This window comes from Callithrix jacchus, chromosome 2 (assembly GCF_049354715.1).
Source record: "Callithrix jacchus isolate 240 chromosome 2, calJac240_pri, whole genome shotgun sequence".
NCBI classification, from domain to species: Eukaryota; Metazoa; Chordata; class Mammalia; order Primates; family Cebidae; genus Callithrix; species Callithrix jacchus.
In genome coordinates, this window is record NC_133503.1 from 14,416,825 (window position 1) to 14,428,379 (window position 11,555).

General features: G+C 46.0%; 1 protein-coding gene across 1 annotated transcript in view; it reads left to right on the top strand.

The window, feature by feature from the left end:
• The window catches only part of KPNA7 (karyopherin subunit alpha 7), a 38,660-nt gene extending 31,440 nt beyond the window's left edge, over positions 1-7,220 (top strand). Inside the window, exons 11-12 of the mRNA XM_078357349.1 lie at positions 2,287-2,433; positions 7,017-7,220. Coding sequence (XP_078213475.1) covers positions 2,287-2,433; positions 7,017-7,103 — 234 coding nt within the window. The 3' untranslated portion in view covers positions 7,104-7,220. The remainder of the gene's footprint in view (positions 1-2,286; positions 2,434-7,016) is intronic.
• Positions 7,221-11,555: the final 4,335 nt, after the last annotated feature.

Genomic DNA, 11,555 nt, shown 5'->3' on the forward strand with positions numbered 1-11,555 from the left:
TCCACCTCAGCCTCCAGAATCCCTGGCACTACAGCCAGATGCCACCATGCCTGGCCAGTGTTTGTATTTTTAGTAGAGACGGGGTCTCACTGGCTGTTCTCTAACTCCTGGGCTCAAGTCATCCTCCCGCCTCAGTTTCCCAAAGAGCTAGCATTACAGGTGTGAGCCACCATGCCTGGCCAAGCGGATTGGCTTCTCAGGCAGCTCACACAGTGCTGAGAAGTCACTTGTACACTGGCCCCTCTCCATCAGGGTGGCTGAGTGTCCTCACATCACAGCAGCTGCCTTCCTATGGAGCAAGGGGTCTTAGAACAAGGCAAGGGTCTCAGTGTCCTTTGCGACGTGACCTTGGAGGTCACATTATGTCACTTGTATAACATTTTATTGGTTACACAGGTCACCATGATTCACTGTGAGTGGGGAGCGACACAGGTTTTGAGCATCAGGAGTCAGCGATCATCAGGGCAATCTTGGAGGCTAGCTAGATTCATTTGGTTAGGGTCCTTTGCAAAATCACTGTTTTTTGAGCTGGGAGTGATGGCTCACACCTGTAATCCCAGCACTTTGGGAGGCCGAGGTGTGTGGATCACCCGAGGTCAGGACTTCAGACAAGCCTGGCCAGCATAGTGAAACCCCATCTCTATAAAACAAAGAAAAAAAAAAAAAGGAAATTAGCCAGGTGTGGTGACTCATACCTGTAATTCCAGCTACTCAGGAGGTTGAGGCATGAGAGTGATTTGAACCAGGAGGTGGAGGCTGCAGTAAGCTGAGATTACACTGCTGCACTCCAGCTTGAGCAACAGGCCAAGGCTCTGTCTCTGAAAGTAAAAATTTAAAAATAAATATATTTTGAAACAGGATCTCATGCTGTCACCCAGGCTGGAATGCAGTGGTGTGATCTCAGCTCACTGCAGCCTCAATCTCTGGGCTAAGGTTATCCTCCAACCTCAGCCTTCCAAGCAGCTGGAATTACAGGCTTGTGCTACCACACCCAGCTAATTTATGTATTTTTAGTAGATACGAGGTCTGTTGCCCAGGCTGGTCTTAAACTCCTGGACTCAACTGATCCTCTCACCTTGGCCTACCAAAGTGCTGGGATTACAGGAATGGGCCACTGTGCCCAGCTTAGTTAAGGTCGTTTTATAGGTGACAAAGCCATCTGAAAAGCTTCAAAGTGACACCAGGGAGCTCCCTTTTGAAGCCCACTTTAAGCATCTTTTTAATTGTCTCGAACAGAACAATTTGAGTCAAGACTAGATTTGAAACTCAACCCAATGGCACCCTGCAACTTGGAGCAAACTACACAGATAAAGAGTAGATATTTGGATCCAGTGCAGTGGCTCATGCTTGTAATCATAGCATTTTGGGAGGCAGAGGCGGGCAGATCACCTGAGGACAGGAGCTCAAGACCAGCAGGGCCAACATGGTGAAACCTGCTCTCTACAAAAATATTTTAAAAATTAGCCAGGCGTGGTGGCATGCAGCTGCAGTCCCAGCTACTTGGGAGGCTGAGGTAGGAGAATCTCTTGAACCTGGGAGGTGAAGAGTGTAGTGAGCAGAGATTACGCCACTGCACTCTAGCCTGGGCGATAGAGTGAGACTGTCTCAAAAAAAAAAGATCTGGGCCAAGTGCAGTGGCTCATGCCTGTAATCCAGCACTTTCGGAGGCTGAGGCAGGAGGATCACTAAGACCCGGTGTTGGAGACGAATCTAGGTAATGCGGCAAGATACTGTCTCTACACAAAATATTAACAAAATTATGATACCTTCTGAGTCTTTCCTGTGTATCTTCTTGTATTTTTTTTGAGACTGAGTCTCATGCCATCATCCAGGCTGGAGTGCAGTGGCACAGTCTCAGTCACTGTAACCGCTGTTTCCCATTTCAGGCATTCTTGTGCCTCAACCTCCTGAGTAGCTGGGATTACAGGCACTGTACCATGCCCAGCTACTTTTGCATTTTTAGTAGAGATGGGGTTTTGCCATGTTGGCCAGGCTGGTCTTGAAACTCCTGACCTCAAGTGATCCACCTGCCTTGGCCTCCCAGAGTGCTGGGATTCCAGCTGTGAGCCACTGTGCCTGGCCCTGTGTTTATGATATATGTCTATTTATCATGGATACCTGGAATGGGAGGAAGATCATGTAATTTTCAACCAATTTGGGAAAAGCAAAACTGCAACTACCCCTTCTGGAATAGTAGCCTTTGGTCTGCTTCCACTGAGGGCAGCTCCCTTGAGGGCTGGCAGAGGTCCTGCCGGGGGTCTCATGTGCCCTTGTACTTGGTCACAGGCAGCAGAGAAACTGTCTGAGAAGGAAAACGTGTGTCTTCTGATAGAAGAACTCGGTGGAATTGATAGAATTGAAGCTTTACAACTGCATGAGAACCGTCAGATTAGCCTGTCGGCTTTGAACATCATCGAGAAGCACTTTAGCGAGGTAAGTGACTTACCCCCCAACACACCTTTCCCTCAGCCCTTAGTAAGTATCATGTTGCTTTCTGTCTCTATGAACTTGACTATTCTAGGGACATCATGAGTGGAATTGCACAGTATCTGTCCTTTGGTGACTGATAGATTTCCACTCGGCATACTGTCTTCAAGGTTCATCCATGTCGTAGCACGAATCGGGATTTGTCTTCTTTTTAAGGCTGAATAATATTTCATTGAATGTATATGCCACATTGTATTTATTCATTTCACCTGTGAATGGATAAGTGCATCTCTTCTACCATTTGGCTATGGGGAATACAGTGCTATGTATTTATTCATTCATCTGTCAAAGGAGTGCGAAGGAGTGTCCAGGGGTCCTGGTAGGGCCATCCTGCCAGGGCCCGGGCTGTTGGGTTGCGGCAGGTGACTGCGCAGGTGGGCTTCCCTCTGAAGTTAATGTGTTTCCCCTATCCTTGCTGTATCAGGTCACCTTCCTGGTTCCTGGAAGTTCTTCTAATGCCTTGGGAGCTTGTCCCACTGCCTCTTAAAACTTCATCCTACTGGCCTCCTTTTCGGGAGATGTATGGCAGGGGAGAGGATTTGATGCTAAAGTGACCTTTTATTTTTTTCTGTTTTTGTTTTATTTTTATTTTTGAGATAGTCTCACTCTGTTGCCCGGGCTGGAGGACAGTGGCGTGATCTCAGTTCACTGCAACCTCCACCTCCCAGATTCAGTTGATCCTTGAGCCTCAGCCACTCCAGTAGCTGGGATTAGAGGATGTACCGCCACACCTAGCTAATCTTCAGCAGAGATGGCGTTTCCCTTTGTTAGCCAGGCTGATCTCAAACTCCTGGTCTCAAATGATCCACCTACCTCGGCATAATCCCAAAGTGCTGAAATGACGGGCATAAGCCCGTTTTTTTTTTTTTTTTTATGTCTGCAGGGGGCATATCCCCGTTTACTGAGGCCATGCCCAGCCCATCTCCACAGTGTTTTTAACTTCCCAAACGGAAACTCCCTGCCTATTAACTACAAAGACCCCAACACACCTTTCCCCCAGCCCTTAGTAAGTATCATGTTGCTTTCTGTCTCTATGAACTTGACTATTCTAGGGACATCATGAGTGGAATTGCACAGTATCTGTCCTTTGGTGACTGATAGATTTCCACTCGGCATACTGTCTTCAAGGTTCATCCATGTCATAGCTCGAATCGGGATTTGTTTTCTTTTTAAGGCTGAATAATATTTCATTGAATGTATATGCCACATTGTATTTATTCATTTCACCTGTGAATGGATAAGTGCATCTCTTCTACCATTTGGCTATGGGGAATACAGTGCTATGTATTTATTCATTCATCTGTCAAAGGATATGTGAGTTGCTTCTACTATTTGGCTGTGGTGAATACACTGCTATGAACATGGATGTGTTAGCCTGTTAGAGTCCCTTTGTGAATTTTTTTTTAAGATGGAGTTTTGCTCTTGTTGCCCAGGCTGGAGTGCAGTAATGCAATCTTGGCTCACCACAATCTCCATCTCCCAGGTTCAAGTGATTCTCCTGCCTCAGCCTCCTGAGTAGCTGGGATTACAGGCATGTGCCACCATGCCCAGCTAATTTTGTATTTTTAGTAGAGAGGGGGTTTCTCCATGTTGGTCAGGCTGGTCCTGAACTGCTGACCTCAGGTGACTGGCCCGCCTTGTCCTCCCAACGTGCTGGGATTACAGGTGTGAGCCACCAGGCCTGGCTGCATTTTTTTTTCAAGACAGGGTCTTGTTCTGTTGTGCAGGCTGGAAGGCAGTGGCTGCAATGATAGCTCACTGTAGCCTTGACCTCCCTGGGCTCAAGCAATCCTCCCACCTCAGCCTCCCAAGTAGCTGCATCACCACGCTGGCAGCTAACTTTTCTATTACTTTTTTGTAGAGATGGGGTTTCTCCATGTTGCCTAGATTGGTCTCAAACTCCTGAGCTCAAGCAAGCCACCCCTCTTAGCCTTCCAAAGTGCTGGGACTACAGGCATGTGCCACCACGCCTGGCCCTATTCTTTGGAGTATATACCCAGAAGTGGAATTGCTAGATGATATGGTAATTCAATTATGGATTTGTGCAGAACTACCATGCTCTTTTCCATAGTAGAAGTACCATTTCATGTCCCTACCAAGGATGTACAAGGATTCCAGTTTATCCACACTCTTGCCAACACTTGTTATTTTCTGGGTGTTTTGGTAGTAGCTATCCTCATGGGTATAAAGTGGTATCTCATTGTGGTTTAATTTTCGGTCATATCAGTTACTTTTATATGAGGAAGGCAACCTTATAAACATGACCAGATAAACATTTATTACATGACCAGATAAAAGTCAGTGAAGTTGATGTGTAGTATACCTGAGTGACAGGCAACAAGAAGGTATTGGGGAATGGAGGAAAAAGGGTGCCCCCCCATGGTGAACTGACAGAACCTTCTCATATGAGCTGCCAGTATACCCCATGGATGGGGCAGTGCCATGTGAAGTCATGCTAGCTGACCAACAGAAAAGGCAGGGTGACGGGCTGACACTAAGCTGTCAAAGGTGACTTATCAGCAAAGTACAGGACTATACAATCAATATGACCTGGTCATATTGATTGTATGCTGGTGGATGCTGTGGTTAGCTGGGGCAGTTAATCTTGATTTGGGACCACAGAAGATGCTCTCGGCTGGGAGCAGTGACTCACGTCTGTAATCCCAGCACTTTAGGAGGCTGAAGCAGGCTGATCACTTGAGGGTCAGGAGTTTGAAACCAGCCTGGCCAGCATGGTAAAACCTTGTCTCTACTAAAAATACAAAATTAGCTTGGCGTGGTGGTGCGTGCCTGTAATCCCAGCTACTCAGGAGGCTGAGGCAGGAGAATCGCTTTAACCTGGAAGGCAGATGTTAAGGGTTCCTATGAAAACCTCATAAAAAAAGAGACTTGGTGGGGCAAGGTGGTTCACAGTTGTAATCCCAGCACTTTGGCAGGCCAAGGCGGTGGATCACCTAAGGTCAGGAGTTTGAGACCAGCGTGGCCAACATGGCAAAACTCCGTCTCTACAGAAAATACAAAAATTAGCTGGACATGGTGATGCATGCCTGTAATCCCAGCTACTCGGGAGGCTGAGATAAGAGAATTGCTTGAACCCAGGAGGCAGAGGTTGCAGTGAGCCGAGATCACTCCACTGCACTCCAGCCTTAGGTGACAGAGGAAGGCTCTGTCTCAAAAAAAAAAAAACAAAAAAACTCCTCTCTCAAAGGGGGTTGAATCCCTGGGGCTTATCCAAGAACTCCAGGTTAAAGACTTCTCATCTAGAAATAGTAGCTATTCCCATCATTTCCTTACTCATTGTCAGGATGGCGTTCCAGTATATCAAAACTGCATTTTAAAACAAGCTAGTCACCAAAGGACAAATGTGAGATTCCACTTACATGTGGTACCTAGCGTGGTCAAATTTGTAGAGACAAAGTAGAATGGTGGTTGCCAGGTGCAGGGTGGAGGAGGAAATGAGGAGTGATTTAATACAGTGGTCCCCAGCTTTTTAAATTTATTTATTTTGAGACAAAGTCTCACTCTGTCACCCAGGCTGGAGTGCAGTGGCACGATCTCGGATCACTGTAACCTCCACCTCCCAGGTTCAGGTAATTTTCCTGCCTCAGCCTCCTGAGTTGCTGGGATTACAGGCATGTGCCACCATGCCCAGCTAAGTTTTGTATTTTTAATAGAGACAGGGTTTCACCATGTTGGTCAGGCTGGTCTCGAACTCTTGACCTCATGATCCACCTGACTCGGCCTCCCAAAGTGCTGGGATTACAGGTGTGAGCCGCTGCGCCCGACCTGATCCCCAGCCTTTTTAACACTAGGGACCGGTTTTTATGAAAGACAAATTCTCCACTGACTTTGGTGTGAGGGGATGGTTTCAGGAAGAGCATTATATTTATTGTGTACTTTATTTCTATGATTACATGGTAATATATAACAAAATAATTACACAACTCATCATAATGTAGAATCGGTGGGAGCCCTAAGCTTTTTTTTCTGCAACTAGATGGTCCTATCTGGGTGTGATGGGAGACCATGACAGATCAGGAGGCATTAGATTCTCATAAGGAGCAGGCAACCTACATCTCTCTCAGGCACAGTTCACAATAGGGTTCATACTCCTATGAGAATCTAATGCAGCTGATCTGACAGGAGACGGAGCTCAGGCGGTCATGTGAGCCATGGGCAGTGGCTGTAAATACAGACGAAGCTTTTTTTTGCTGCCTTGCTGCTCACCTGCTGTGTGGCCCAGTTCCTAACAGGCCATGGACAGGGTCTTGGGGACCCCTGATTTAATAGATGCTAAGCTTCAGTTGTACAAGATAAAACAGTTCTAGAGGTGGGTGGTGGTGGTGGTAGCACAATGTGACTGTGCTTAACTGCTACTGAGGTGAATGTACTTTATTCCAGGCAAATGTGCTTAATGACTTAGACATGGTGAAAAGGGTGGATTTTGTTACAAGGCATGTTTTGTCAAATGTGCAGTGACGATGCGCTGAGAATCCTGGAGGCATAACAGTGTTTGTTCTCTCCTGAAGGAAGAAGAAGAGAGCCTAATGTTACTGAGCCAAGTTGTAGACCAAGATTGTGAATTTATAAACTGTGACTGCTTAGCAACAAAATAGCCACGCTCCATTGCCCCTAACCCAACAACCCAATGCCAGTGGATAATCTCTTTAAGAAGCAGCAGCCCTATATCTTAGTGTAACCCAAATGTAAAGCTTTTAAACTTAACGTTAATAAAATGTTCAGCATGTACACCTTTCTCTATCTGAACTTCAGATAAACCACTTGCATCTTAAAACCATGTGGAATTCATCTCCTAAGAACATTTGTTTAGGCTGGGTATAGCAGCTCATGCCTGTAATCTCCGCGCTTTGGGAGGCCAAGGCAGGTGGATCATCTGAGGTCAGGAGTTCAAGACCAGCTTGGATAACATGGTGAAATCCTGTCTCTACTAAAAAGACAAAAAATTAGCTGGGGGTGGTGGTGTGTACCCATAATTCCAGCTAGTCGGGAGGCTGAGGCAGGAGAATGGCTTGAACCCGGGAGGCAGAGGTTGCAGTGAACCGAGATCGTGCCATTGCACTCCAGCCTGGGCAACAAGAGTGAAACTGTCTCAAAAAAATAAAAATAAACATTTGCTTAGTAATCGGCTTTTAAAAGGTATTAAAGCAAAACCTTCAAGACAGTAGCATGGTCTTATAACTATCTGGACAGACTTTGTTTTTCTTCTTTTTTTATCTTTTTTGAGGTGGAGTTTCACTCTTGTCACCCAGGCTGGAGTGCAGTGGTACAATCTCAGCTCACTGCAACCTCTGTCTCCCAGGTTCAAGCGATTCTTTTACCTCAGCCTCCCGAATAGCTGGGAATATAGGCACCTGCCACCACACCCAGCTAATTTTTGTATTTTTAGTAAAAGAGATGGGGTTTTGGCCAGGTGTGGTGGCTCACACCTGTAATCCAAGCACTTTGGAGGCCAAGGCGGGCAGATGACCTGAGGTCAGGAGTTCAAGACCAGCCTGACCAACATAGTGAAACCCCATCTTAAAAAAAAAAAAAAAAAAAAGAAAGATGGGGTTTCACTACGTTGACCAGGCTGGTCTTGAACTCCTGATCTCCAGTGATCCACATGCTTCGGCTTCCCAGAGTGCTGAAATTATAGGCGTGAGCCACCGCGCCAGGCCTCTGCACAGACTTGGACTTGAGGATACCATGTCATTGGTTCTTGGTGCTGCAGGGATAGTGTTACTGGCTTGCTTTCCTCTGGCAATTAACATCTTGACACTGATAAGATCAAAGATGATCATCTGTAGCAACTCAGTCTCTCTTACCCTTCCTAGAAAGTTCAAGAGAGTGTGTGTGGATTTAAGCCATCATCTGTGGTTCAGGGAGTGCCACCACACACAGCTAACTTTTTAAAGAATTCTGTAGAGATGGGGTCTCACTATGTTGTCCAGGTTAGTCTTGAACTCCTGGCCTCAAGCTATCCCCTCTCCTTGGCCTCCCAAAGTGCTGGGTTTATAGGTATGAGCCACTGTACCCGGCCTACATTTTATATTTGAACCATGACTTTCTTATATATACTTTGTTTTCATAACTTAAATGAACTTTGATACAATGTATGCATTTTATAGAGCTAAAGATATTTAAAGCAAGGGAGGACCCGGGCCTGCCTCTTCCACCCCTGCTCCACCTTACCCAACCCCAGAGGCCAGAACTTTCTACTCTTTAATCTATTTATTCTAGTCTATGCTTTCGTAATTCTAAACATCATGCTTATACTACATTTAAAGATGATGTTCCAATTTAAAGAAGAGATATCCGGGTTTTTTTGTTTGAGATGGGAGTCTTGCTTTGTCACCCAGGCTGGAGTGCAGTGGCATCATCTTGGCTCACTGCAACCTCCACCTCCTGGGTTCAAGGAATCCTCTGTCTCAGCCTCCTAAGTAGCTGCAATTACAGGCATCTGCCATCACACCTGGCCTTTTTTTTTTTGGTATTTTTAGTAGAGACAGGGTTTCACCATCTTAGCCAGGCTGGTCTGGAACTCCTGACCTCATGATCCACCTGCCTCAGCCTTCCAAAGTGCTGGGATGAGCCACCGTGCCTGGCTGAGACACCTGTTTTTTTTTAATACCACCTGCTTGTCTTCCTACCATAGATACCTAATTTTTGTTAGCTTGATGTCAGGTTTTGTCATAATTATGTAAATTATATTCAGAAGTGTGTTTTCCTTGGAATTAATCCACATCTTCACTCGTATCTTTGTTTTCCTTGGGCTTACCTCATGCCAAATTCTTTTCTACAAGTGTAAACCTCCTGCTGAGTGTAATACATCAGTAATCTACCAACATGCTTGTCATCCACACCCACTGTAAAGCTCTCTGTTTACTCCAGCCTGGAATAGTTACCCCCATCCTCTGGTACATGTCTTTTGTCCTGGGATCGGCTTTTACCATCATCCTGGAGGTTCCACTCACTTTTCCTGGGTCTGTTTTCCTGTTTCCTGGATCTCATGCCTGCCTTCACTTGTTTTCTCCTTTATTTTAGAGCCAAGGTCTCACTCTGTTGCCCTGGCTGGAGTTTACTGGCACCATCACAGCTCAGCTCACTGTAGCCTTGAACTACTGTGCTAAAGCAATCCTCCTGCCTCAGCCTCCTAAGTAGCTGCGTCATAGGTGTGTACCACTATGCCCAGCTGATTGTTTAATTTTAATTAATTTGGCTTTTAAAATTTTAATTTGGCTTTGGGAAGCCATGGCAAGAGGATTGCTTGAGCCAGGTAGTTCAAGGCTGCGGTGAGCAGTGATGGCGCCACTGCACTTCAGCTGGGGCTACAGAGTGAGACCCTGTCTCTAAATGAGAAAACAAGTGAAGGTAAGCATGGGATCCAGGAAACAGGGAAGCTGATCTTGAATTTCTGGGATCAAACAGTCCTCCTGTGTTGGCTTCTCAATGTGCTAGGATTACAGGCATGAGCTACTGTGATCCACTGGTTTTTGATATGGGTGTATCTTGCTTTTGAGAGAAGGTATAGGGGAGGTTAAATTTCAGACACTGCTCATCTGAAAACATACTTTATTTATTTATTTATTCGAGATGGAGTTTCGCTGTTGTTACCCAGACTGGAGTGCAATGGCACGATCTCGGCTCACTGCAACCTCCGCCTTCTGGGTTCAAGCAATTTTCCTGCCTCAGCCTCCCGAGTAGCTGGGACTACAGGCACGCACCACCATGCCCAGCTAATTTTTGTATTTTTAGTAGAGATGAAGTTTCACCTTATGGACCAGGATGGTCTTGATCTCTTGACCTCGTGATCTACCTGCCTCGGCCTCCCAAAGTGCTGGGATTATAGGCATGAGCCACCGCACCCGGCCTATTTTGTATTTTTTTGAGGTAGTCTCACTCTGACACCCAGGCTGGAGTGCAATGGTGTGATCTTGGCTCACTGTAACCTCTGCTTCCCAGATTCAAGCGATTCTCCTGCCTCAGCCTCCTAAATAGCTGGGATTACAGGCACCCACCACCATGCCTGGCTATTTTTTATATTTTTAGTAGAGTCAGGGTTTCACCATGTTGGCCAGGCTGGTCTCGAACTCCTGACCTCAGTGAGGTTACAGGCATGAGCCACTGTGTCCGGCCTTGAAAACGTGTACTTAGCTTTGACTTCTGGTTGTTAATTGAGCTGCAGAGAGTGTTCTCGAGCGGAAACTATGACCTTCAGAATGTTGCAAGCATTGATCAATATCTTCTAGTTTTCAGTGTTGGGTTCAAAGTCTTCTACTCTGATCACCAATTATTTTGTGCACGACTCTCTTCCCCTGTCTCAGCTTCACTGACTGAAGTTTGTAGGTTGTGTCTCCAGTATTCTTAGATGTGCTGTCCTGAATAGAAACCTATTTTCTCTACATCCAAGTATGAGCCTTGCAATCTAGAATTATGTTCTTTGATGTTTGTTTGCTGTTGTTGTTGAGATGGAGTTTCAGTCTTGTTGCCCAGGCTGGAGTGCAATGGTGCGATCTCGGCTCACTACAACCTCCACCTCTTGGGTTCAAGTGATTCTCCTGCCTCAACCTCCAGAGTAGCTGGAATTACAGGCATGGGCCACCACACCAGCTAATTTTGTGTTTTTAGTAGAGACAGGGTTTCTCCATGTTGGTCAGGCTGGTATCAAACTTCTGACCTGCTGATCTGCCTGCTTCGGCCTCCTAAAGTGCTGGGATTACAGGCGTGAGCTACTGCACCCGGCCCATCCTTTGCTTTTTTTTTTTTAAGAGCTTGGCATGGTAGCTCACGCTTATAATTCCAGCACTTTGGGAGGCTGAGGTGGGAAGATCCCTTGAGTCCAGGAGTTTGAGACCAGTCTGGGCAACATAGTGAGATGCCCATCTCTAAAAAGCAAAGAAAAAAATAGAATTATCTCCCTTGCCACCACCGTTTTTTCCACTGAAATGGATTCTCTAATTTTCGTGTCTCATTCTCTATTTTTCTTCTTTATTTTTTACTTTCTGGGGTATTTGTTCCACTTCACCTTCTTTCCTCTTCCAGGCTTTTCATTTCTGCAGTCACTTAAT